Source organism: Pteronotus mesoamericanus, unplaced genomic scaffold, assembly GCF_021234165.1.
Source record: "Pteronotus mesoamericanus isolate MK-2021 breed Mesoamerican mustached bat unplaced genomic scaffold, CSHL_Meso_final contig_347, whole genome shotgun sequence".
Taxonomy (NCBI): Eukaryota; Metazoa; Chordata; class Mammalia; order Chiroptera; family Mormoopidae; genus Pteronotus; species Pteronotus mesoamericanus.
Window position 1 is genome coordinate 19,337,704 of NW_026555137.1, and position 25,197 is coordinate 19,362,900.

Sequence of the window (25,197 nt, forward strand, 5' to 3'; positions counted from 1 at the left end):
ATTTACTCTTAATTTATAATTAATTTGTTGCCAATGTTCCAGTTTCCTCCTTTAATGCAATACATGTGGTCAATTCCATACCAATCGTGGACAAGTCTGAATATCCACCATAAATCTGAGCAGCCTTTTTATTTTTCCTTTTCTGGAAGCTCTGTTTCCAAGTTCAGAAGCGCTTACCTGTGCCGCGTCTTCATTCCTTCCACGTCCACGGCCAGCAGGACCATCAGAGCAACAAGCTTGGCCTCACCCCAGCCGGGCACCCAGCCGCTCGCTCCTGCTTCAGAGACGACAGTCGGGGTTGCGAAGCGGAACAAAACCCTTCACCGGGGAGGCTTCCAACACAAGGGGCTTACGGACTATGCGGCTACATACACTGAAAATGACCGCTGGGCTGAGTGTGGCAGCTGACAGTGCGGCCATGGAGGGAGATGAGAGTCCCAGACAGAGGAGGGGCAGGTCAGGGGCCTCGGGCAGGACAGCGGCTCCCCTCCAGGAAACGGAAGGGAGCCAGCGACACGGGGACACGGGGGGCGGGAATGACCGAGACGAGGTCACAGGGACAGGTGGAACGACAAGGGGGCCTGTGGGCGTTGAAAAGGATTTCCGTCTTTCCCCCCCGGGCAGGAGGAAGCCACGCGGGGCACCGGGAGCGGGCAGGGGCGCCTCGCTCTCGTGCACGCCACAGACGGCGCGGGTTTTACAAGTCGAAGGTCTGTGGCAGGCGAGTGTACCAGCGCCGTTTTCCAACAGCATCTGCTCGCTTGGCGTCTGTCGCATTTTGGTCATTCTTGCAACGTTTCCAGCTCTTCCATCATGATCTATGATCAGTGATCTCTGATGCCACTATTGCAATTGTTCGGGGGTACAACCACACCCAGGTTAGGCGGCAAACTTACTCCATAAAGGCTGTGTGTTCTGACTGCCCCACTGACATGGCCCCCAGTTCCCATGGGCCTCCCTGTCCCCTGGGACACAGCCACACTGACATCAGGCCAATTAACAACCCGGCACTGGCCTCTACGTGTTCAAGTGTAAGGGTCACAAGGCTCTCACATTAAATCAAAGCTAGGATGCATTAGGCTTAGCGAGGACGGCGTATCACAGCATAGATGGGCCGAAAGCTAGGCCTCTCGCACCAAGCAATAAGCCAAGTTGTAAGGGCAAAGAAAAGTTCTCGAAGGAAACTAAAGGTGCTACCCCAGTGAACACACAAAGGATAAGAAAACAACACTGTCTTTTGGTTCACACGGAGAAAGCTCTAGGGGTCTGGATGGAAGATCAGGCCAGCCAGAACATTCCCGTAAGCCACTGCCCAACCCAGAGCATGGTCTTAACCCCTCAATTCTGTGAAGGCTGAAGAGGCGAGGAGGCTGCAGAAGAAAAGTCTGGGTCTGGCCGAGGTTGGCTCATGAGTTCCAAGGAAACAATCTATCTCTACAACATCAAAGCACAAGGTAAAGCAGCAAGTGCTGACGAAGAAGCTGCAGCAAGTTCTCCAGAAGATCTGGTCGGATACTTAGTGAAGGTGGCTACACTAAACAACAGGTTTTAATGTAGATGAAGTAGGCTTACATTGACAGAGGGTCCTACTTAGGACCTTCATAGCTGGAGAGGAGAAGCCAGTGCCTGGCCTCAACGCCTCAAAGGACGGGCTGACTCTCCCGTGAGGGGCGAATGCAGCTGATGACTTTAGGTTGAGCCAGTGCTCACTTACCTTTCAGGAAATCCCAAGGCCCTTGGGAACTAAGCTAGATCTGCTCCGCCTGTGCTCTCCACGTGGAACGGCAAGGCCTCGGGGACAGCACACCCGTTCACAACATGGCTTACGGAGGCTTAAGCCCATCTGAGATCTACTGCTCAGAAAAAAGATTCCTTTCCAACTCTCACGGCTCACTGACAACGCCCTGGTCACCGCGAGCTCTGATGGAGGGGGCGAGCAGCGGGGTCGGTGTTGTTTTCACGCCTGCTAACCCAGCGCCCACGCTGCAGCCCACGCACCCGGGAGCGATCTCGACTTTCAGGTCTTATCACTTAAGAAATACACTGCCTAAGGCTGTGTATGGATCTGGGCAGAGGAAACTGAACCTTCCGGAAAGGATTCACTCTTCTAGATGCCATTACGAACATTGGTGATTCATGGGAAGAGGTCAAAACGTCAACACTGACAGGAGTTTGGGAGAAGCTAATTCCACCCCTCTGGGTGACTTCGAGGGGTCCAAGACTTCAGAGGGGGAAGTGACGGAAGATGTGGTAGGATCGGCAAGAGAACTAGGATTAGAAGTGAAGTCTGAAGACAGGGCTTATTTGCTACAATCTCATGACAAAACTTTAATGGATGAGGAGTTGCTTCTTGTGGCTGAGCAAAGAAAGAAGTGTCTTGAGTTGGAATCTATTCCTGCTGAAGATGCAGTGAAAATTGTTGAAATGACAACAAAGCATTCAGAATACTACATAAGCTCAGTTGATAAAGCAACAGCAGGGTTCGAGAGGACTGACTCCACTTTAGAAAGGAGTTCCACCGTGGGTGAGTGCTATCAAACAGCGCCGCGTGCTACCGAGAAATTGCTCATGGGAAAGAGTCGCCAATGCCTCAAAAGTCATTGCTGCCTGATTCTAAGAAACTGCCACAGCCACCCAACCTTCAGAAACCACCACCCTAATCAGGCAGCGGCCCCCGGCATCGCGGCCAGCCCCTCGTCAGCAGAAAGACTGCAACTCACTGGCGGCTCAGGTGATGGTCAGCGTGGGCTTTCCAGACACAACGCTACTGCACACTTGAGAGACCAGAGCGCAGTGAAACCTAACTTTACGTGGCTCCCTTAATTGAGACGGTCTGGAGCCGAACCCCCGACGTCTCTGAGTTCTCCCCCTACACGTAGAAGGGAAGGAGAAATTTGTAAGATCAAAATTTGTACGTATTTCTCTCTCGGTACAACGTGGGAAAAGACTGTAGGGGAAGCAAGAGTAGATGCCAGGTGACCAGTGAAGGGGCAAGTCTGGTTTTCAGCGCAGAGGAGCGAATCCCTGAGACGCACCCAGAAAAGGGGTAGAGACGGGCACAGAGGCTCCTGCACCCCAAGGCCCGGGCCTGCGCGCGCACGCGCTGCGTGGCGTCTTGAGAGTCCGCTACCTCTCGGAAAGTCTAAGGCATCTTCTGCAAAATCAAATGAATAAAACCTGCCGCTTTCCCTGGCTTTATTATAAAAATTAAATAACATACACAAAGTTCCTAGAACAGCCTTTGGTGGAGAGAACTTGGTTGACTCATAAAAATTAATATTTTGCTATCTCAGAAAGCCAGTTAAATAAAAAGAAGTCATGAGTAGATTTCTTTTTTAATCATGGTATATTACTGCAGTAAAATTATACTCTTCACATCAACTCCGAAGAAAAATTTAGGTAAGAAACCTAGTTTTCTAGCCCAGTGATTCAAATACTTAAAACATTTTTACAGTATTCTAATATATTTTGGAAGTAATTTAATATATTTTAATATAAATTTACTGGTCTAGTACCAGAGACCAACAATACTAAAAATATATATATATATATATATATATATATATATATATATTTGCATGTAGGTAAACTCAGTTTAAAAGATAACACAAAAGAATAAACTTTATTACATATTATTTTTAAAATGCTATAAAGGCCATTTACTTTCCATCAGTAAGAAATTTGTTTTTTTTTTTAAATCTAAATATTGGTGCTATTTCAAAAAATTTAGTAGGTTAAATTTATAAGCGTTACAAAGATGAATCTTTTACCCACATTTTTACTCATAATAATGCTTTATATCCCACGTTGACATTAAAAATTCATTCATAAATGAAGACTAAAATGACATCAAATGCCTTTATAGTATTGAGTTCCCCGTATTTTCTAGCAATCATATAATCAAGACCTCACAGGGGACAGGGGAGGGCGTGGGGACATTTGGGGCTCTGTGGGAGAATGAAATATTTTCTCTCCCAGTGCACGTGCGCGCCTTCTCCTGCCACGTGAGCCGGAGGCCCCGGGGCTGCACTCCTACGCTTGGGGTGGACCGCGCACGCCGGGGCCTTCAAAGCGGCCAACCGGGCAGTTCTCACTTGCCTTCAGCAAAGCTCCAAGGGCAGACTTCTCGAAGCACAGACCCTTCCTGAAATCCTAGCAATTTTAGAAGCTCCGTGGATTCTTACTGATGGTTATCTGAAAATCCTGCTTCATCCAATTTTAAATGTTTAGTCAGACCTGATGCTGTTATATACTCTCTGTTATATGGCAAGCTCTATTTCAGGGGTTTACTCTATGTTTAGGGTGTTAGGGACTAAAATTCATTTACTTTTATAGGCCCAGCAAAAGAATCTTCCAAGTGATGGCACAGAAAATCTACTAGACAACAGAAGAAATAAAACACAAAAGAGAATGGTTGAAGAAAAAAGAACAGACACCCTGAAGTACTTTGGAAGGATAATTATCTGATCATTTGAGAGCCAGTCCATGATCAGATTAAAGAAATCAGTAAATGAAAATGACTCAGTCTGAGCCAGACCTAGGCAGTTTAAGACACGGTAATTCAGAGATGCAATTTCCCCAAATGATCACTGATGATGCTGATGAGGAGGAAGCAATGGAAATGTCAACAGAACCCTAATTATCGGATCTGCAGCTAGTTCCTCCCCTGCGCAGACTCACATGCATCCCCCAAAGAAGCCGCAAGACTTACCTTTGCTGAGTATCTGCCAAAAAGGAAAACTAACAAAACCATCTTTTCAAACAATTTTTCCCTAAAATTACTTTGCATAATCAGTCCGTACTAAAGGTAGCACTGTGGAAACAAACAAAAGATGAACGGATATAGCTCCAAGCATTTCTGCTCAGAGGCCCCCGAAAGACCTCTGCAGGCTCCAGCCCACAATAAACTTGGTAATTGTAGAGTAAACTAATAGATTTTTTTTGTGTCCAGTTCCTACCCTTGGCCACTTATTAGTTTATTAAAGCATATAAAATAGTTTAAGATTTCAAATCCTAAAACAGATAAAGTACAAGTTAGGGAGCAGTATTTTCATATCCTGTTATTTGCAGTATTTGGCTGAAAAACAGGTCTACATCAGAAAACTGACATTTGGTAAAGCCCATATCTTGATCTGAAAACTAGTTAAAAGCTCTCTGAAAGCATTTTGGTTATACTGGTCCAGAAAAATGATTTCAGACTTACCTTCCCAAGCAGGTGGCTTAATATGCTCTTCAACTAGGTTCTTTACATAAGCATTTAAGGAGCATGCTGTCTCTGGAAGTCCAACGGAGCTACAAGCCGAGGGTCGCCCAAAACAGCTTTCATTAACACGCAACCAATCACAGAGCTAGAAAAGACAATAGTTATTACCGTATTTTAAAAACCCAACCAAAGGGTTTCTAATTTCCCAAAGCCAATTTTTTCTTCCATAATAAACTAGATTTAAATGACTGAATAAAGCAAAGTAATAAATATTTATTGTCATTACTGGGTTGAGTAGATAGTGTGAGCAGAAAAAAGTGTGTATTTTCTAATCTCCATCTCAGCTTTAATAAACTTCATTAACGGACAAGAATTTTTAAAATACCTAATATCAAATGCACATTCTGACAAGGTATTCTACATAACATCTCCATGAAAAAATAACACATTATGTAATACAAGTTATAACCTTAAACTAAAATTCATTCTGGCTTCACATACTAAACCAAGGATGTCTATTTTTGAGAGAATGTAGAATTTGAAATATAAGTTATAATTAAAGTTCCTACCTCCTCAAAAGTTTATTTTATATCATGTGTGCATTTTAAAATATATTAATTTAAAAGAGAAATTCTGTCCTAGCTCTTCTCCATAATGTCTTTTAGGAGATTTGCAAAACTAAGTCACAGAACTTCACAGAATTCATCTTTGATCACATGCAATTGTGAATTTTGTTTTGAAATCTATGTTCTCAACTTTCTTTTTACAATATATCTTAATAAGCAAATTCATACATGAATTTGAACATGAAGTAAATAATTATGTATTTTTTCAAGGTAAAAAATTTTTAAAAATATTTTTTGCATCCATTAAGGTAACCCAAAATTACATGTAAGGAGAACAAAATAATAATGAACAAAATAATAATACATCACTTCATGAATGACTAAATGGGTCAGGACTAAAATTGACACCCACACGAACCAATGAATGAGCAGCTCAACAGCTCTGAAGGAAGCTGATGTGTGTAGGCCTTTACCAAGCAGGTTGTCTTAAAATACAAAGTGTCTAACAGTGAGATCGGCTAGTATTCATCTCTCCACAGTACGCACTTTTTCTTTATATTCCTCTCAAACTGACCAGACAGAGTGTCTTAGTTATTGCTATATAACATACGTGGTTTTCCAAGTCTCATATGTCCACAAGCACAATCCTATTAGAACAAAATTACTGAAGTAAACTTAAACTCATATCTGATTCTTTCCCTCTATCAAATCTATCACAAAATTCAGAATGTTTCCCTTCAAAGGGTCTCTTCATGTCAGACTTATGGCTTCAGTGGCATCTGCCTGGCAGCCCCAGGCACACAGGTTCCCTTGATTTCCCATTAAAATACAAGTCACAAAAGTCTATTTGGGCCCTGTCAAGAGAACGAAGACAAGCCAAAGGCTCAGGGAAAATATTTGCAAGAGACACATCTGACAAAGGACTGGTATCCAACTTACACTCTTAAAAGTTAATAAGGAAACAAATAACCCAATTAAAAATGGGCAAAAGAGCTGAAGACACTTCACGAAGAGCTTAAGAGTATACAGGTGGCTAACAGCATATGAAAAAATGCTCAATGTCATATCTCGTTACATATTGCTAATTAAAACCACAATGAGCTACCACTGCACACCTAATGGAACGGCAGAACTCCCAAAGCCTGACAACACAAATGCTGGTGGGGACGTGGAGCCACAGGAACCCCCATTCTTTGCTGGTGGGGCTGCAAAGTGGTGCAGCCACTGTGGAAGAGGGTGGTTTCTCACAAAACTAAATATGCTCTTACGACGCAATCCAGCAACTGTGCTCCCTGGTATTTACTCAAATGAGTTGAAAGTTATGTCCGCAAAAAACTTTCACATGAATGTTTGTAGCAGCTTTATTCATAATTGCCAGAACTGAGAAGCAACCAAGATACGCTTCCGTAGGTGAGTGGGTAAATAAACTGTGGTACATCAGAAGATGGAATACTATTCAGTGATAAAAAGAAACACACCATCCAACCATGAAAAGACACGGGAGGACCTTAGGGTGCACGGGAGGGAGAAGCCAGTCTGAAAAGCTTCCTAACGTATGACTGCAACTATATGACAGGCTGAAAGAGGCAAATCTGCAGAGGCATAGGGGGCTTGGGGCGGGGGTGAACAGGCAGAGAATTGGGGGGGGGGGTAGGGCAGTGAAACTATTCCGTATGACACTGTAACAGTGGACGCATGCGGTTACACATTCGCCAAAGCCTACAAAATGCACAACACAAAGAGTGAACCCTATGTGAGCTGTGGACGTGAGTTAATACTAATGCTTCTACTGTAACAGATGTACCTTGCAAACGCAAGATGTGAAGAATAGGGGTAAATGTGCGGGCCCAGGGGAGGCACGAGAAGTCTCAGAGGGCTATGAGAAGTCTCTGTACTTTCTGTTCGATTTTTCTGTAAACCTAAAACTGCACTAAAAAAATAAAGTAATTAATTTAAAAAATTACTTAGGTTGGGCTATATGAAATTGCCATTTCTGTAAGTTAAAAATGACTAAATATCCATGATTCTATATGATTCATCATCATACCGCAGATTTATACTATATAGCAAAAGTTGTAGAATACAGCCAAGTCTACCTTAAGGTACATAGACATACACGTGTGCTCTTATTATTAAACAAACAAAAGGTATTAAAATTGGGGCTCACGTACAAACCGCAGTGGTCACAGTCTTTTGCTCACCACCGTATTCCGAAAACTTAGCACAAAGGCTGGTGTGTAGAAGGTGCACAATAAAGCATCCAGTAAATACAATAAATTCAAGACATTGAGAGATAAGTAAAACATACTAAAAGAAAGTAAACGAAGAAAAAATGAAGACAAATAATGAAGTAGACAACTGAAAAATTAAGTGAAACAAATAAAGAAATCTAAGGTCTGGGTCCTTAAAAAGAAAGAAACGATTAAAGGTCTGGCTCATTGAACCAAAGGAACAGACAATAGCAGTCGCTGGTATTTTTACACTTACATGGGCTAAGCACAGCCTGAAACACTTTACCTGCATTTGCTCATTGAAACCTGACAGCTCATTCCCTACACCAAATAAATTCCAGAGGGGTTAACCACAGCTTACAAACTACACCTATCAAAGCAACAAATAGACCTTATCTGGATACTTAAACAAAGTTGAATATTTGAACAAAGTGCAAGAAACAAACAGAGAAACACACTTATTGGACATGTGGAAAAGGGTAAACACTGGATATTTGAAATCAAGAAATTGTTAACATTTTCAGGTGAAAAAGGGCCTGTTTTGTATCCTTTTAAAGTTCTTATTTTTTTAGCAGTACATAAGTGAAATACTTATAGATGAGATAAAGTTTGAAATAAAAGTCTAGCAGAAGGAACTGATTAAATAAATTCCAAAACATTTAATCAACTGAATTTTTAGGTATCACATATGGGAGAATTAATTAGCAACATGTTAACATGCTCAAATATATGTAAAAATGAAAAACAAAATTCAAAACAGCAATTTTAATTTTGTAAATCGCATATACCAATATATCATTTTAAATATACATATATAGTGAGAAGGCAAGAGTGAAAATATATGTATATTCAAAAAAATTAAGAATTAAACCAAAAAATATGTGGGCATTACAGGTGATTACTATTTTCTTAATGGTTCTGTGTTTTTCAGATTCCACATAATTACATGCATTATGGTCAAGAATATAAGATAAAATTCTAATTCTTAAAGGCCCCAATGTGCCGCTCGCCATTCCTTCTGCCACTACCCTATTCTATGTCCTCCTTATTTTATGCCTGAGTTACTTTAACGCAGCCCCAGCTGATTTCTCTTGCTTCTCTCCATGCAGACAGAGCCAGAACTATCTCCTAAAGAGACAGCCCCACCCCGAGCCTCAGTGATCAAGCACTGGAGAAACACAAAATATTTTTTTTAAAAAAAAAGGTTCCTGGACTAAAAACACACGTAACCTACAGGGAACACAGATCAGAACTCAACCGCGTGTATGATGGGTGGGAGCTAGAATCAGTAGGGTGAATGGAGCCCCGGGACTTAAAGGAAACAAAGAGGAGGGGTCAGGGGAGGCCTGCAGAGGGGCTGGCCAGGCCCCAACTGACAGCAAGGCCCTGACACGTTGTGGGGGGCGGGGGGGCAGGGACAGGGATGGGCAAAAACAGGGTGTCTCGCAGCAGGCACGTGGGGGCCACCGCCAAGCAGTGGTGCAGGAAAGCAAGACGCTTAGGGTCTCAAGATGAATCAGATGCATAATGCCAGAAGGTTTACAAATTCCCGAGATGCCAGGCATGGGCAAGTGGGTGGGTGAAAGCGCTTCTGGCGGGAAAGAGAGAGGGGGCGGAGTTACCTGCTGTTCCGGTGCCCAGCAGCGGCTCAGCCCCTCCGTCTCCCGGGACAGAGCCCCGCCCCCCAGCACGGCCTCCTCCTCTCCCCGGGGGTCCCTCTCCCCTCCAGCTTCCCTGTCTCTCCCTGCGACCCCAGCAGCATCATCCGTTCCGCTCAAAGCAACTGTACCATTTTAAAAGATCTTTGTTGATAGATAACGAAGCAATCATTACACTTTGCATGAACGGCTAGTGATGAGTTCAGTTAGAAAACATTTTCTATAAGGGTTTTGGAGACCTTCTCATGAGTCACCTTCAGTCTCACCTCTGTCCACAGCGGTGTCCCTCGCGCTAAGGACTCCTCTTGTCTCAGCGACGTGAGAAAAGCTGAGACGTCGGAAAGCGACACTTTCTCCTGCAGCCGGGCGGGGAGGGGGGAGTTTCCTTAAGTTACTCATTTTAAAATTTTTAACTGAATAAAATAAAATCACTCTAAGAGCAATCTAGTATTCCGTTTAAAGTATAATTTAGGGCAATCTAAAGAAAGCTGTTTTTTAAAAAGAAAATATTATTGAACTTTTAAAATGAAGATACTGATTGCAAACAACCAACACATTATATAAAAGATTATTTTATAAGCCTATTTTCCTTAAAATCAAGGTTACTCTCTTAGAGACAAGATAGTCCCAATCTAAAAGCAAAAACAAAGACATTCTATGAGAAATTTCTCATTATTTAAATCAAAGTGATTCGTACTTTTCAAAGCTACAGAAATGACCCTGCGCCTTAAGAAAGCCAGCTGGGTCGTTCAGTCCCTTAAGGCGGTAAGTCTTGAATTAGCATCGCAGGCCTGCTAGTGTGTTGATCTTGTCTGCTAACCCTAACCCACTCCTCAGAGTGAAGAATCCCGAGTAAAGAAGAGGCACTGACCACATCAACCAAGTTCATGGCTGCCCGGAGAAGGAAGCACTGCGCCGCCCCCCTCAGCAGGATCTGGTGCGTGATCGTGGTGCACTGGAGCACATCCCTGCAGGGACACAGCAGGGGTCAGTCCCACGTTCCCAAGGAGGGCGGTTCCGGCAACTGGTAATTACTGACAAGCCAATGTATAATATCTACCATTACGAATGCAGAGTCACCGCCCGCAGAATTTCAAAGCTTTTCTTTTCCATTAAGGTCTCTAAGAAAGCTCAACTTTAATACAAAACAAATCTTTTTTAAAAATAATGAGACTATAAATGAAGATAATTTTACATTTTTAGAAATACTTAGTCATCAATATTCTGGTTTGATCTAGTTTCCTATATATCAATGTATTTTTTAAAAACTTCCTGGTCTTATTTTAAAGTGGTCAAAGTGCAACAGCATGTATTATGGCACATATTTAAATTAGTAATTTGTAAAACAACATAAGTTCAACTATACGGATAGATTTTTTCCTATACTTTTTTCTTATAAAACTAAGAGCTCAAAAAATCCCAATGCCAATATTAACTAAAACTATTCACTACAGAAAATCAGAGGGGAAAACCAAATCAATGGATGGAGAGTGATGTCAAAAAATCACAGGTGAACACACACAGGTTAAATTACCTGAGGGCCAGAAGCCCTTCCAGACCCAGGGCTTTGCATCTTGGGACACTGGCCAGAGCCTTAGACAGAAACAAAATGGGAACAGCACACCAGTGTCTACTGGTCATCTTCTGAATAAAACTTAACAAAAAACTACCTGGAAGAAAAAGTTTTAAAATATCATTGCTGCCAACAGCCACATGACAACATGCTCAACATCGTTAGACATTAGGCAGGAAATTCAAATCAAAAACCGTAACGAGATGACCCTCACGCCCACTGAGACGGCCGTCGTCACAAGGACCGACAACAGCGAGCGCTGCCCAGGACGATGGGACACCGCCGCTGGGGACCGAACTCGGCGCGGCCGGTGCGCAGAGCAGCCTAGTAGCTCCTCTGACGTAACCCACGCATTCCGCCCCTAGGTGTGTACTCAGGAGCGTGCACAGCATATGTTCACATAAAAGCACCCATGTGAATATCCATCGCAGCACAATCCAAATGTCTACCAACTGATGAATGGATACATGAGAAGTATCCAGACAACGGAATATTGTTCGGCCACAAAAAGGAGTGCAATACTGATGCATGTTATAACATAGATAAATCTGAAAAACATTAAGCTAAGTGCAAGGAGCCAGGTGTAAAATAAAAGACCACATGTCATATGGGTCCATACATCCACCCTGTCTAGGCAAGTCTACAGAGACGGAGAGCAGAGGCGCGTCTGGCAGCAGCCGGAGGAGGGAGGCGAGGGACGTGGTGTGAACGAGCCTGGGGTGTCTTGGGGGGGAGATGATGAGAGTATTCTGGAATTTGTGAATACGCTAAAACCCAACAAACACTGTAAAGGGGTGGATGCTACGGTATGTGAATTATTTCTCAATAAAGCTACTGAAAAAAATCAATGTTATTTTAATTATATTCCTATTTAGTAACATAAATACATATTCTATTCTGTTGTAGAGATTCTAATAACCATGAAGCTATTTTTTTAAAGGTAAAAGATTAATATTTTACTGTTAAAAGCCATTCTTCTGTGAGAGCTGTTAAAAAAAAACAAAGTGAGAAATATTGATGGTAACTGGCCTCTGGTATCTGCAAATAATGACATTAAGTTTTTCTCAGAGGGCATTTCTTACCTACTCTGGATCTATTCACTGCAAGTTACTTTGCTACTTTGAAACACACAGGGATGATGCTCCATTCTGCCTTCTCTGCTAATGCATGCCTTTTAAAGGCCCTCAAGTCACGCAGTTAGTGAACGTCTGTGTCCTCAGATCCTCACTTTTGGATGACTTTTAGGAAATCCTTTCAGGGTAGCACATGTATTTCATGTCTTCCAAAGTAGCTGGCAGAAAACCAGGTGCACTTAAGAGAGTCACCTTCTAGAAATCCCTGACAGAAAAAACTACTAAGTAAAAACTGAGTAAACATTTGAGCTGCCCTCTCTTCTGTTGGACTAATTAAGTTCCCACTTTTTGCCAAGCACCTCCCTTGTGGCACAGGAAGCTGGCAATAGCCAGGCTTCCACCGCAAATTCATTCAACATGTTTACAGGTGCCTACTATGTGCAATAGCCAGGCTTCCACTTCAAATTCATTCAACACATTCACAAGTGCCTACTATGTGCAATAGCCAGGCTTCCACTTCAAATTCATCCAACACGTTTACAAGTGCCTACTAGTGCAAACCACACCAAATTCATTCAACACATTCACAAGTGCCTACTATGTGCAATAGCCAGGCTTCCACTTCAAATTCATCCAACACGTTTACAAGTGCCTACTATGTGCAATAGCCAGGCTTCCACTTCAAATTCATCCAACACGTTTACAAGTGCCTACTATGGGCCTGGCATCAGCCACATACAAACACCAGGCACGGGTCCCTAGGGGGCGCTGACCGCCACCATCTCAGCCACATGGTTGACATTGGGGCTGTTTCCACTTTTAACTGGCATGAATAATGCTGCTATAAATATTCACATACATATTTTTGCATGAACAATGCTTCCAGTTCTAGAGTGCACACCCAGGATGCAAGGTCTTAAACAAAAAGCAAGTGTATTTTTCTATCAATGTTCCTAAGTCAGGATCTATAAAGGGTCAGCTTCACCACAATGCATAGCCTGTTTACAACTTTTTCCTAAACCCAGGTTCTTTCTTCCTTAGCCTAGTTTACTGATTTTTGGAGTTCAAGAGAAATAGTTAGAAAAGATGGCGCACTACAGCACACGTTCTAAAATTACTCCCATGCACTCTCGCCAACTCTGGTAATAAGTCACGTACGAACGTGTGCTCCGTTACAGAGCACACCTGTGTGAGTCTGACAGTGTGCACCGCCTGGCAAAAGGAAACTAGTTTGATAATACTGAGTATAATAGTCAAAGGATGGTGCTTATAGCCAACATACTAAAATACATTTTTAACGCTACTCAATTTTTTTTAAAGTCTTCAACTGCACATACTCTTTAGTTCTTCTGGAAGAAGAGAAATGTAAGTGACTAGAAACTTCTGTAATTTCAATCCCAGTGGAGAGCCACTTCCTATCGGCTGGCCTGGGGACCTAGGGACAAAGGAAAAAGACACGTATTTAAAATCTCTTCACAAATAAGCATACGGAAACTAAATGGACTGTAGCCCCAAATTCTCTTAGCATTAAAACAATAAGACTATGCTCTATTTATGAACCTTTTGATTTCTCAAATATTAGTAAAATATCGAGGAACCTTCTGACCACAAACACAGCAGGATCTTCCAGGGAAATGGATATGCGCCCGTAACACGCCAGACTGAGCGGGATGGGGTTCCTTTTCCTAACACTTTCCCCAACACAGACCCGCGAATCGTGCTAAGTAGTATCATTTTTTTAAAAGCCTAAAAATGATCATTTAAAACTATTTTATTACCTCCAATATATAATCCAATGCTCTTTAACCTCTAGATATTAAATAAAAAGAAATAACATTCCCAGAAAGACATATTACTAATTAGTTACTTTTGCAAGAGCATGTAATTGTTAACATCTACTAAAGTCACTTCTCTTTTTCCTCCTTTATGGTTCTTCCAGAAACATTATCTATTAACCGAACAGGTCCGAGTGCTAGCAAACAGAAGGCACGACAGAGGCGCCTGGCACGACAGAGGCGCCTGGCACGCCCTTTGAGAGCACCAAGCTGGTTTCGCTGCTCTCCCACTGTCTCAGTGCTTCAGAAAACTGTCCGACAGTAATGAGCTATTTAAAAACGAAAAATAGTTGGCAAGTCCAGCATTGCTATGCTCCTTCAATATTTATCAAATGGGACTAAATACTAATATAAGGTAGCACAGACTGTTTTATACTTTTTAAGGAAACAGGCAGTGGGAGGTTTTTTCCTGTTTAGATGTGTGCCAAACAGAAGACTCGCAAGTATAAACAGAGTCAAAATTAGAAAGATGACAATTTCAAAAGCAAAGGAAATTTTTACAGGGATCGCTCAAGAGGAGAAACAACGTCAAAAAATGAGAAGGCACAACACTGGCAGACTCTTCACACCGTCAACCTTTTCGAAGGCTAAAGGTGGCAAAGGCTTAATGCGCCCGGGAAGATGGCTGCCACCGGCAGGTGTGGGAAGGGGGCGTCAGAAGGAACCCGCGGTGCTGGCTGGAACTGGGTGCATCGGTGTGAACGCACAGTTTTCAATACGGGCGGTGAAGGGACAGACAGACGCTGAGACAGACGCAGACCAAGCCTGCTCAGCAGACAGAGCTCAGAAACAGATGCCCACGCACAGCGAGAGGCGCCCATTAGGCCAACGCGGTAAAACGTTAACAGGTGGGGAATATGGATGAAAGGTTAAGCGGGAATTCTTTGTGTCATTCTCAGAACTTTTCTGTAAGTCACAATAAAACATTAACAGTGTTGGTTAGCTCAGGTCACTACCATTCCCAAGAGGGCAGGGAGCAGGGGGAGAAAGGAAGGGAGGTAAGACGTCCGCCCCAAAGCCCAGGAACGGAAGGCGGAAGGGCTCAGGTAGGAAAGGAAACGAGAGAAAAGAAGAAACACTCGATACAACAGCAGAAAGGCAGGAAGAATAGCAAACAGAAGAGGAGACATGATAAGAAAAAGGTGAATGTCTATTAGGTAACATATATTATGACCAAATGCATCAAGCAATCTGGTCATTTTTATAAACATGTTAAATATATATATCAAATAAATATTACAGCATTGCTGCCAAGAAACATATTTGTTTACCTGCTATATAGAGAGCTCTCTGAAAGTGCATCCATTAACGGTCCAATAATAAACTAAAAAAAAAAAGAAAAAGTATTTGGAGTTGAGTTGTGACTGTAATTTTGAAGCCTGCTTGCCTACGGCCAACTGCACGTCCTACAACAGGGCAGCAGACCGGCTGTGACAAGCAGAGCCGGCCTCTTAACACCACGGGCTACGTTACGCCAGACAGTGGGGGAGGGTCCCTTAGTTCCACCAGAATCACCAAATAAGCACGGAATACTCTTACCTGGTAAACATGTATAAAATAGAGTTCACGTTGGGTCAGGAAGGAAGAAGGGAACCCAAAGAAGAAACACTTGGTGGAAATAAAGGTAGTAACAAAGAAAAATCGAAAAGATACCCAAGAGAAAATGTAAGCCCCTCTGCCTGGCAGACAGTGGCGGAGGAGGGTTACATCTTCAAAAATATTCCAGACATCGGTCAAAGCAGCAAGCTCACAGGGCGCAAGGGAAGCAGGGAAACGATGCGCAGCTAAGGCCAAGCACGCACGGGAGGACCGGGAAGGGACAAGGAAAATGGCACTGGCCCCGACCGACGCAGGCTACTGTACGCCAGGTGAGCGCTCAGGATCTGAGAGGCAGTGGTAGTAACTAATACACTGTTCTCCTTATACTCTCAATAAAGCCAGGATAGCATGTTGTCAGACAACTGGGGAAGTTTACTCAGCTTACTCTCAACGGGCAAATCGCTACACCCAAGCAGGTGGTCACGTGACTCCTAAGGCACATACTAAAAGCCTTAAAATCGCAGCTGGGATTCTCACAGTCTCTTTGCTCTGTGATTTCTGACAAGTGGACGTAGAGATGCTAGTAAATACACAACATCATTATTTTACACGTAGGATAAAAATAGCTCAAAAGGCAATTTCTGCTTCCTGTAGCAGGTAATGTTAATTCATTGACCGAAACTGGGGAAACAGATCACTAACGAGCTTCTCCTACACCAGCGTGCATCCTCGGACTTACGGTGTTTATAATCCTGCTACCAAAGAACCATTTTCACAGTGGAAATGATGCTGGCAGCCTGCTGAAAACTACGCTGCAGTAGGCCTTTCCCAAAAGGACAGCAAAGCTCAGAGAGCGAGGACTTGGTGAACGCAGATCTACAAAATGTTCTTTGCTGCTACAGAGGCCTGGTGTATTGTTCGACAAGCGCATAAATGCCGTGGATGCCTTCACCCCTCATCTCTGGACATGGGGAAGACCGGAAGGAAGGGCTGTTGTTACCTCAGAAAATTCTTGTGAAAATGGAAGCACCTTCATTTCGTAGAGCTCCAAAAAGTGGACAACGCCTTCCTTGGTCAGGATTTTGTTCTCACTTTCGAACATCCTTTTGTAAATACACAAGTGCCAGGAGGGGTGAAGGAGCCACCGTCCCGCGCGGAACGTCTCAGGCTGACACTGGACCGCCGCATTCTGTTGCTCCGGGTGGACTGTATATTCATAAGCACACACACATACACGGCACATTAACTTCACCGCCCACTACAAAGTGAGTTTGTGTTTAATCCTATCCAAGGGTGTTTAATAACTGAATAGCCGAGATGACGTAGTGGTCAGTATTCCACCTTCGGGCAGTTCCATTCAGAAAGACGACAAGCAAACGTCGCAGCTGCCACGGCACACAAAAATTAAATGGAACCCCTGCAGGAAGGTGAGAACTTCAGATGTGGGGCGATTCCAGCCAATTCTCCCCCCCCCCCCGCCGCCTGATTCAATCCACGTTTCATTTAGAAATCGGAAGCCGTCACTCCCTCCTCTGCTGGCAACCCTGCGTGGCTCCTCCCGGCTCTCAGGATAAAGCCTGAACGGGTTACGGAGCAGGACCACTGCGCCTACCTCCGCCCCCAACACCCTCCACACTGCGCCCGCTGGCCCCCCGCCTGCCCCTCGCTGAGCTGCCCGGCGCGGGGCTTCTGCACACAGGGCTGTGCCCCGCACCCTGTGTTTCGTGCCACCCGCCTCCCCAAGGCAAGGCCCCTCACTGTCCACCCCACCGTGGCCCCTGTCTGTTGCTCGCATAAAACTTACCATCAGAATTATTGCTTCATGGAAAACACAAAAATCAAGTGAAAAATAGTACATCTGACTCACCGCTTGAGCCCAGTGCTTAGCATAAACTGGATACTAAGTATCTATTAAGTATCTAATTGAGTGGGGGGAAATGGGATAAATATGTAACTTAGAGATATTTTTAACTCTTTAGACATATCTTTTAATTTTATTTAAAAAAATTCAGCATTTTAAATTCATAGTATTCCATAAATAAATGGCTCCGTTATTTGTACTTCACACCAAGATTCTCGTTCAGTGCTTTGACAGTGGTAATTTTTCAAAACCTGTCACTGCGATTTGATTTTGTTTGCCAAGAGCTATGGGCAAAATGTCGTAATAAGAGAACCATTTTAATAGCAAATCCCTAAGTGAACTCGCAACAGGATTCAATTAAATTCTAGCCCCGGGTGCGACAATAGATTCTTACGGTCTGTGAGAAATCCTCAAAACAACCAGGCAATCATCTGAATAAAGCTCAATTCCTAAGGGGTTAAACTATTACCGTTGTAATTTTCTGGAGTAGGTGCTAAAACCCTTTACATGGGTTAATTCTTGTGTAAACACAATAACATAGGATTTTATCATTCATACAAATATAAACACTGCTAGCTGGCATTTAGCTGTTTTGTTAATTTAAACTTAATTCCATAAAATAACTTTAGGAGGCTCCAGCTTTGTTTTATTTCTCCTAGAAAGCTCCCATAGTACAATACTGATTAAGGGCTTAAAACCATATTTAAAACTATATATTGGAATTTCCTCTTCAGAATAAGTCCAAGATGCAGAACTGAAACCACAAAAAAGTAACTCTAACAAACAACGAAACAGATCTATTCAGAGAATAAGAATGGAAAGCAGTTAAAATACATAGTATCAAAGGGCTACTATTAAAAATGTAGAACACACCATCATTAAAACGTTGCCAAAGAGCCCTTATCTTTCAAGAGTATATGCTGAAATAACCCCAGAGTAAGTGATATGCTGTCTAGGGATGCGCCTCTGGATGCGTGGGGGGCGGGGGGCGGGGGGGGGGGGCAAGAGAGGCTGGCTGCCTGTGGCAGAAGCCAAAGGCTGGCCCCAGCTGGGCGCGGCTGGGACTGGGCGGGGGGGCTCGCCTCCTCCTGTAAACGTTTGAAATGTCCCATAATCAAAAGTTTAGAAAATTGCCTATACTTCTAAATGAGAGAAAACTCCGCTGCCCTTTAAAATTACGTTCTCGAGACTACCTATGGGAGACGCGTGCATGCATTTGGATGTGCTGCTAAGTGAGGAAAAAGCACTGTAAACCGTCAGTGCAGAAGGGATGGATCTGGAAAGTTAACAGCAGATCTTATTTCTTTACACTTATGATTTCTCCCAATCCACTATAATAAGAGTTAGTAATAAAATCAGAGGGGAAGAAATACAAATGTTATTAAAGAAACAAACTAAAAGTAACCATTACCGTTTTCCTCTGACACTGAATATTCAAACAGATTGTTTAGCTTTGGTAAAACTGGCTTTATAACATGTATCTGAAAACAAAAGCAAAATGACATATGAAATGAAAGTTCACCTTTAAAAACTTAAGGGAATTTTCATCTGTTTACATAACAGTAGGTTTTGTTTCCCACCCTCATGTAAAAATAAGCAGAAGGTGCCTGATTCTTCCCAGTTTTAAGTAACATAAATTCAAGTACCTAAGAGTGTAAAAAAGCTAATGATTATAACCTGGAAAATAGTGACAGTGATATTACATTTATACAGTGACTATCATACTCCTTGTCATGAAATCCTCAACCGCCCTGGGAAACAGGGCTGATAACACTAGCATATTACAAAGCGGAGAGGATACCGAAATACATTATCTTGTGACTCAAGTTGCTCAAAGCCACACATTTAGAAGTAGAGCCAGTTCAGAGTTCAATGTTCTTCATACTTAGACTATGTTGCAGGTACAAGTCTAATTTATATATCCTTCCAAATGTAGGTAAATCAGAGTTTCTAAATGAGCAGTGGGGGCTCTTATTTAGAAATGCTTTTTTCTTTATTCCTCATCTTTGCAAATATATATACACATATGTATGTATAAACATACATGAGTAACCATTTCAGCCCACAAGCAACGCTTGCTGCGCATTCGAGCAGACGCCTCAGTGAGCGCACAGCTGGCTGGCCCCGGGTGGTCTGCAGCTTACAGGCTGGGAAGCCCGGGACCAGGGTTCCCACGCACGGTCCCCAGAGCGGCAGCACAGGTGTCTCCTGGGAAAGTATAAACCACTCCAATGTGCGGGCGCCCCCTCAGACCCACTGAATCAGAAACTCTGGGGACAGGACCCAGGCCTTTATACTTTAGCAAGCCACCTGGGTGATTTGAATGAATGTTCAAGTCTGAGAATCACTGCAATAGATTAAGTCCCGCAGGAGGTTCCTCTCAACTGAAAAACTCTATGATTGTACAAAAACTCATTCAAAAAAGTCAGCTGGAAAGGACTGTTGAAGTTGCCATTCTTAGGACCACCGGTGTAAGAGTAAAAGAGAAAAGCAAAGCTACAAAATTAAAGGGCAAATACTTACTTAATAACAATTCACTGCAGCATTGCTTTAAGTAACATTTTCCTAAGTGTGTATTTCTTTGGAGGTTATTGATAAGGTGGAGAAACTAACCCTTCAGGTGTAAACTCCAGAGAAGATCAAATAAGACTAAACTCTCTGAATGATAACTTAATTAAAAGTGTTCTTTGACTTCCTGGGTTTACCTTCAATTTTAAATTTGCACTTATCCCAGAAAACAAAGTACACCTGTGTTCTTTTAGGCTCTAGCCAAGTTGGTCTTTTTGCATTGCTTTTACAGAAGGTCTAAAAAAATAAGCGCTGGATCCATGTGGGACTTGGTAAAATACAAAAACGCTTACCTGGTTCCCTTCTAGAGTTTCCATAATTAAAATATAGTTTTCCCAAAACTTCAGAAGTTCATCTCTTTTCTTCTCAGACCACCAAAACAGACTTGGACCTGTTATAATTTTAGAAAGAAAACTGGTTGGCAAAGTTTCTTAACAATAGTACTTCTTAAAGTTATGCCACTGTTACCGAAAGCTGCCCCACTCCCTAGGAGGGGCCCCTATTGAAGCCTAGACAGGAGGCCCGGGGAAACAAGAATCTCAGAAGAAGGTTTATGTATACACACGTCTTAGTGTTTTAGCGCTCTGGGCAAGGATAACACACCTGAACAGAAATGCTACTTCCTCTCCCTAAGAACCTCGCTGTATCAATAAAGGACTTTTCAAAGGCAAAAACCCAGTAGAACAGAGAAAACCAAGCAGACTCAAGAAAGCAAGTATTAAGTTGGCACAAGGAAAGCCAAGAAAATGTTGATTTACAAAATCGCCCCCAACCTAAGGAATTGGCACAACGGTTACTTCTGTAAGTGGAGCTGAAAGCAAAGCTGAGCTGAAGAGGACTTTTGCGGTGCATCTAAGAAACAGTCAGGTCCCAGGTGCCTTTCCTGAGGCTTTTATCCCAAACAGGAAAGAGACTGGAATCTAGTCTCTGGAGAAGGTAAAACAGCAGCCTCTGAACTGCGATGTGCTGGACACAGCTGGGGTGCGGGAGAGCGCCCCATAAAACGAGACCCCTCTCCGCACCCCATCACCACGGCAGCCGCGCAGGTCCCAGGCCGCGGACGAGGCCTGCACTGCCCAGCCGGGGACCGGAGGCCTCTGGGGACCCTGGCAGCCCAGGAAGGAAGGCCTGGAGACACGTGCATCAGAGAGCGCCTGACAGCAATGTTTACAGTCCACAGGCACCACTCCTGAGCTTCAAGCCGTCAGATTTTGGGTTCCTGATTCTTACATACAATCAGGTGTCAAAGGCTCACCAGGCCGTCTAGAGAAACCTTGATGTGAAAGATCAAGACCAAACCAAACAAACAAAAGGAAATTGGGAGAAAACAAAGCTATGCAGGAAAAAGAAAACCTTAAAAAAAAAAATGCTTTCACCAACATCTTCAAGGGAGGTAAGAGAGGATAGCGCAGTGATGTTGTAAGAACAGGACATTATTAAAAAGGACATTCCAAGAACAAAAAGGAACTCATGACAAGTAAAACTCTGATAGCAAAAACAAGAAACTCAGAGAAAGAATTGGAAATGAAGTTCAGAAAATCCCCCAGGACGTAGAGCAAACAAACAAAATTACAGAAAATAAGAGAGAAAAGCTCCTTTGATGACCTATCCAGCAGATTCAAAATCCTTATAGCACAAAGTAAAAAGGAAGGAAAATCCAGGGAGTTCAAGAAAAAAGCTCCCAAAAGCGAAGGCCACAATTTCCGAGTAGAAGAGGCCCAGCAAGCGCCCCGCACAGGGTGCCAGGACCTCGGGGCACACCAGGAATGCAGACCCTCCAGCCGCCACGGAGGAGAAGCAGACCCCGCCAGTGAACACCATTCAGGCTGGTTTCAGACTTTGCAACAGCAACGATGAATGTTCTCCCTTTTGAGACAACAGATCAGCGCCTTTAACATTTCGGGTGAAAATGTTTTCTAAGCTAGAATCCTCCCCGCAACCACACCAGCCATCAAATGTGCGGTCAAAACAGAGGCACCTGGACCGCACGGTGTCAGCTCCCACCACGGATGCAGAAAACCCCAACAAGAGAACGTCACTACCATCCTGACAAAGACATGAAGCCGGAGAATCCGCGACATCCTACACTTCTGAGCGCCCTCATCACGATGCTATTCTGAAGGGCAGAAGGCTTCTCGGAAAGCAGGCAGGACACGTAAACTGTTCCACCGTTAGCTGAGCCCAAGAGGAAAAGGCGGCCACCAAAAGGGCAGTTAAAAAAAAAAACAAAAACACGAACATTTGATGAGTTCCTAAAGGCCAGGGGTAGGCTAGCTTGATGGTTAGAAACCTGCGAATGCTGGGGGGGGGGGGGGGGGTCCAGACCACTCACCAGCTCTTCCCTCAGGCCTCCCCCGGTGCCCGGGGGAAGGGCTGTGGACCGGAGCGGGCGGGCTCGCAGAGAGAATGCGCGGCAACAAGTGAGTAAATCGGAAAAAGAGGGAAGCGAGGGCTCCAGGATGCCGCCAACCCCAACCCCGGACTCAGGTGACGGGAACGACCCCTGGCCGAGGGCGAAGGCGAAGGCAGACGTCAGCCAGCGGTGCCCCAGGCTGGCCCAGGAAGGGGGCTCTGGGGGTGGTGCGGGGAACTTGATCCTATGCCTGATGATCTGAATTCGTACAGGAAAGACTTAGGGAACTAGCAAGGAATCTGGGGCCGAACAGCTGGTAAGAAATAAGGAGAGAACAAATTTTGAAATGACACAATTCTAGGAAAGTCTTGCAGGTAGGACAGCACCATAGTGCATATTCCATAGATCGATCACCGGCGAACAGTATTTTCACAATCGGTGTTGTAAATGCTGACCTCCCATGAATGGAAATTATTAACTATGGCAATGGATTTTACGATATAACTAGGTTATTTCAAGACATGGGGGTAACCCCCAAAATAACTGGCTGAAGAGTAAAGGTGTCAGTGCCCGGAAGTGGAGAGCAACGCAGCTGCAGAGGCCGCTGCCGATTCCAACGCTGCAGGACGGCTTTCAGCTGAAACAGGAGGAACTGGCTACTGAGACAGCTTTTGAAGCAATCTGTCTTGGACTTTGACAGCTCAAAACAGGCCTTAAGCTCATGGAAGTATATTTTCACACGTTTCAGTGAGCAAACCAATCAAGAGCAGCATGCCAAACTGAAGGGAGGCCTTGTTGTTTCATCTGCTCTTGTTCCGTAATAGAGTAATAGGAAGCACCGCTCAAAATGCTAAAATTTAAAATCGGACTCATTCTATCGAATCAATGGCAAAAATACCCTCAATAGATCGACTTAAGGACCATACGTTTAACAAATATTAGTAAATCCTGCTCCTAAATTACCAAGTGAAATTTCAAAAAAAAAGAAAAAAAAAGTGAGTTTCTACGGCAGAATCCTAACACTCAAGACAGTTCGCATGTCAGTACAGGTACATAATCTTCCTTTCAGTCTGATGGCCGCTAACCCTTCATTTCTACAGAATGGGCCCTCCAGGATAGAGTGCACATTTGGTTTTGTGAAATCCTGCGCGGGTCCGATTCCAAATTACGCCACGGACGCAGCAGTCCACCTGCTCGGGGTCGGGGCTGGGAAATGCACCGTTCTGGGCTGCAGGGCCTTGTGTCACGTCATAAAACGCCCTCTAGATGAGGGTCCCCAGGTTTTCGGGCGCTATGGCGACCACGGGAATAACCGAATTCGCTCTGGATGGAAGAGACGACCTCGAGGGGCTGGTATTCGGACCCCGGAGGCCTCCGTCCCAGAAAGCCAGGCAGGGTTGGGCTGGAGGTCAGAAAGGCGAGTACCGTTTCCTTCCCGGGGTCCGCAGATGCCATCGGCGCCTGGCTCAGCCGACACCTCCACCGCCCGCTGCAGCAGGTAGCGCGCGCGCTTGCGCGTCAGCGCGTCCTCGGCCAGCGCCAGCCCCGCCTGCACCGTCCGCCAGAACGGCGCGCAGCGTCGCGCGTCGGGGCCTGCCGGGCGCTCGCCGGGCTCGGGCAGCAGCCGCTCGGCCAGGGCGCTCAGCACCTGCAGCCTCGGACCCACGCGGCCCGGCTCCGAGGGCGCCAGCAGCCCGCCCCACACGGTCCGCAGCACCGCCCCGCCGCTCTGGCCCAGAGCCGGCAGCAGCCTCCCGGCCGCCAGCGCCGCCGCCTCCCCGTCCCCGGCCAGGGCCAGAGAGAGCGCGGCCTGCGCCACGCGCTCCAGCAGCTGTCCGTCCTCCCGGGGCCGCAGGCAGGGCCCCACGGCCGCCAGCACCTCCACGGCCGCCTCGGCGCTCCCCTCGAGGCCGGGGGCCGGCCTCGCGGCCGGCAAGTCACGCAGCGCCTCCTCGGCCAGCGTGGTCGCCAGCTGCGGGCCCCCCGCGAGGCGCGCGCACGAGCGGAGGGCCGCGCCCGCCGCCCTCAGCAGGCGCCGGCGGTGCGCGGCCGGCGGGTCGGAGTCCGCGGCTCCCGCGGGGCGCGCGCGCAGGCCCCGCATTAGCGGCACCAGGTACCCGGCGGCGACCTCGCGCACCGCGTCTGGGAGCGCGTCCCCGCCGCCGCGCGCCGTCTCGTCCTCGAGCCGCTGCAGGAGAAAGCGCAGCGTCTCTACGCGCTCCGCGGACGCCTCCCCGCGGCACAGCGTCCCGAGCAGGACCCGGGGGTCCCGGCTCTGCGCGAGCAACGCTTCCGCAAGCACCCACTCCATTTGCCGCGCGCGCCGCCGACACCTGGCGCCCAAAGGAGGTCGCGCGTGCGCGGCTGGCCCAAGCGAGGAAGTGCGCGTGCGCGGCTGGCCCAGGGGCGCGCCCGCAGGGACCCGGCGGCAGCCCAGCCCCGGTCAAGCTCTGCGCGGCGCGGACTCGGTCCACCAGCCGTGCCAGGAGCCTCGGTCCTCTCCCCCTGGTTGACTAGGTTTTTAATAAAACGTCCGTGTCGTATCTACGCCAGCCCCTTCGATTCCTAACCCGAGACCGGCCTGCCCGAGGGCCCTCCACAGTCAGGTGTGCCTGGGAGGCACTGCCGCACAGGGAAGTTGTCCATCACCATCGCTTGAAGTTTATCCTCAAGAAGTTGCGGGCTGCGGCCGCCCGCAAGGAAACGGACACGGTGGGGTCTGTCTGAAATGGGTTGC

General features: G+C 45.5%; 1 protein-coding gene across 1 annotated transcript in view; it reads right to left on the reverse strand.

Moving 5' to 3' along the window:
* TARBP1 (TAR (HIV-1) RNA binding protein 1) overlaps window positions 1–24,800 on the reverse strand; it is a 64,422-nt gene extending 39,622 nt beyond the window's left edge. Inside the window, exons 1-11 of the mRNA XM_054576757.1 lie at window positions 23,886–24,800; window positions 20,401–20,498; window positions 18,951–19,020; window positions 16,679–16,884; window positions 15,411–15,463; window positions 13,642–13,739; window positions 11,193–11,328; window positions 10,530–10,626; window positions 9,925–10,014; window positions 5,204–5,348; window positions 178–274 (exon numbers count right to left, since the gene is read on the reverse strand). Of these exons, the coding sequence (XP_054432732.1) occupies window positions 178–274; window positions 5,204–5,348; window positions 9,925–10,014; window positions 10,530–10,626; window positions 11,193–11,328; window positions 13,642–13,739; window positions 15,411–15,463; window positions 16,679–16,884; window positions 18,951–19,020; window positions 20,401–20,498; window positions 23,886–24,771 (1,976 nt within the window). The 5' untranslated portion in view covers window positions 24,772–24,800. The remainder of the gene's footprint in view (window positions 1–177; window positions 275–5,203; window positions 5,349–9,924; window positions 10,015–10,529; window positions 10,627–11,192; window positions 11,329–13,641; window positions 13,740–15,410; window positions 15,464–16,678; window positions 16,885–18,950; window positions 19,021–20,400; window positions 20,499–23,885) is intronic.
* Window positions 24,801–25,197: the final 397 nt, after the last annotated feature.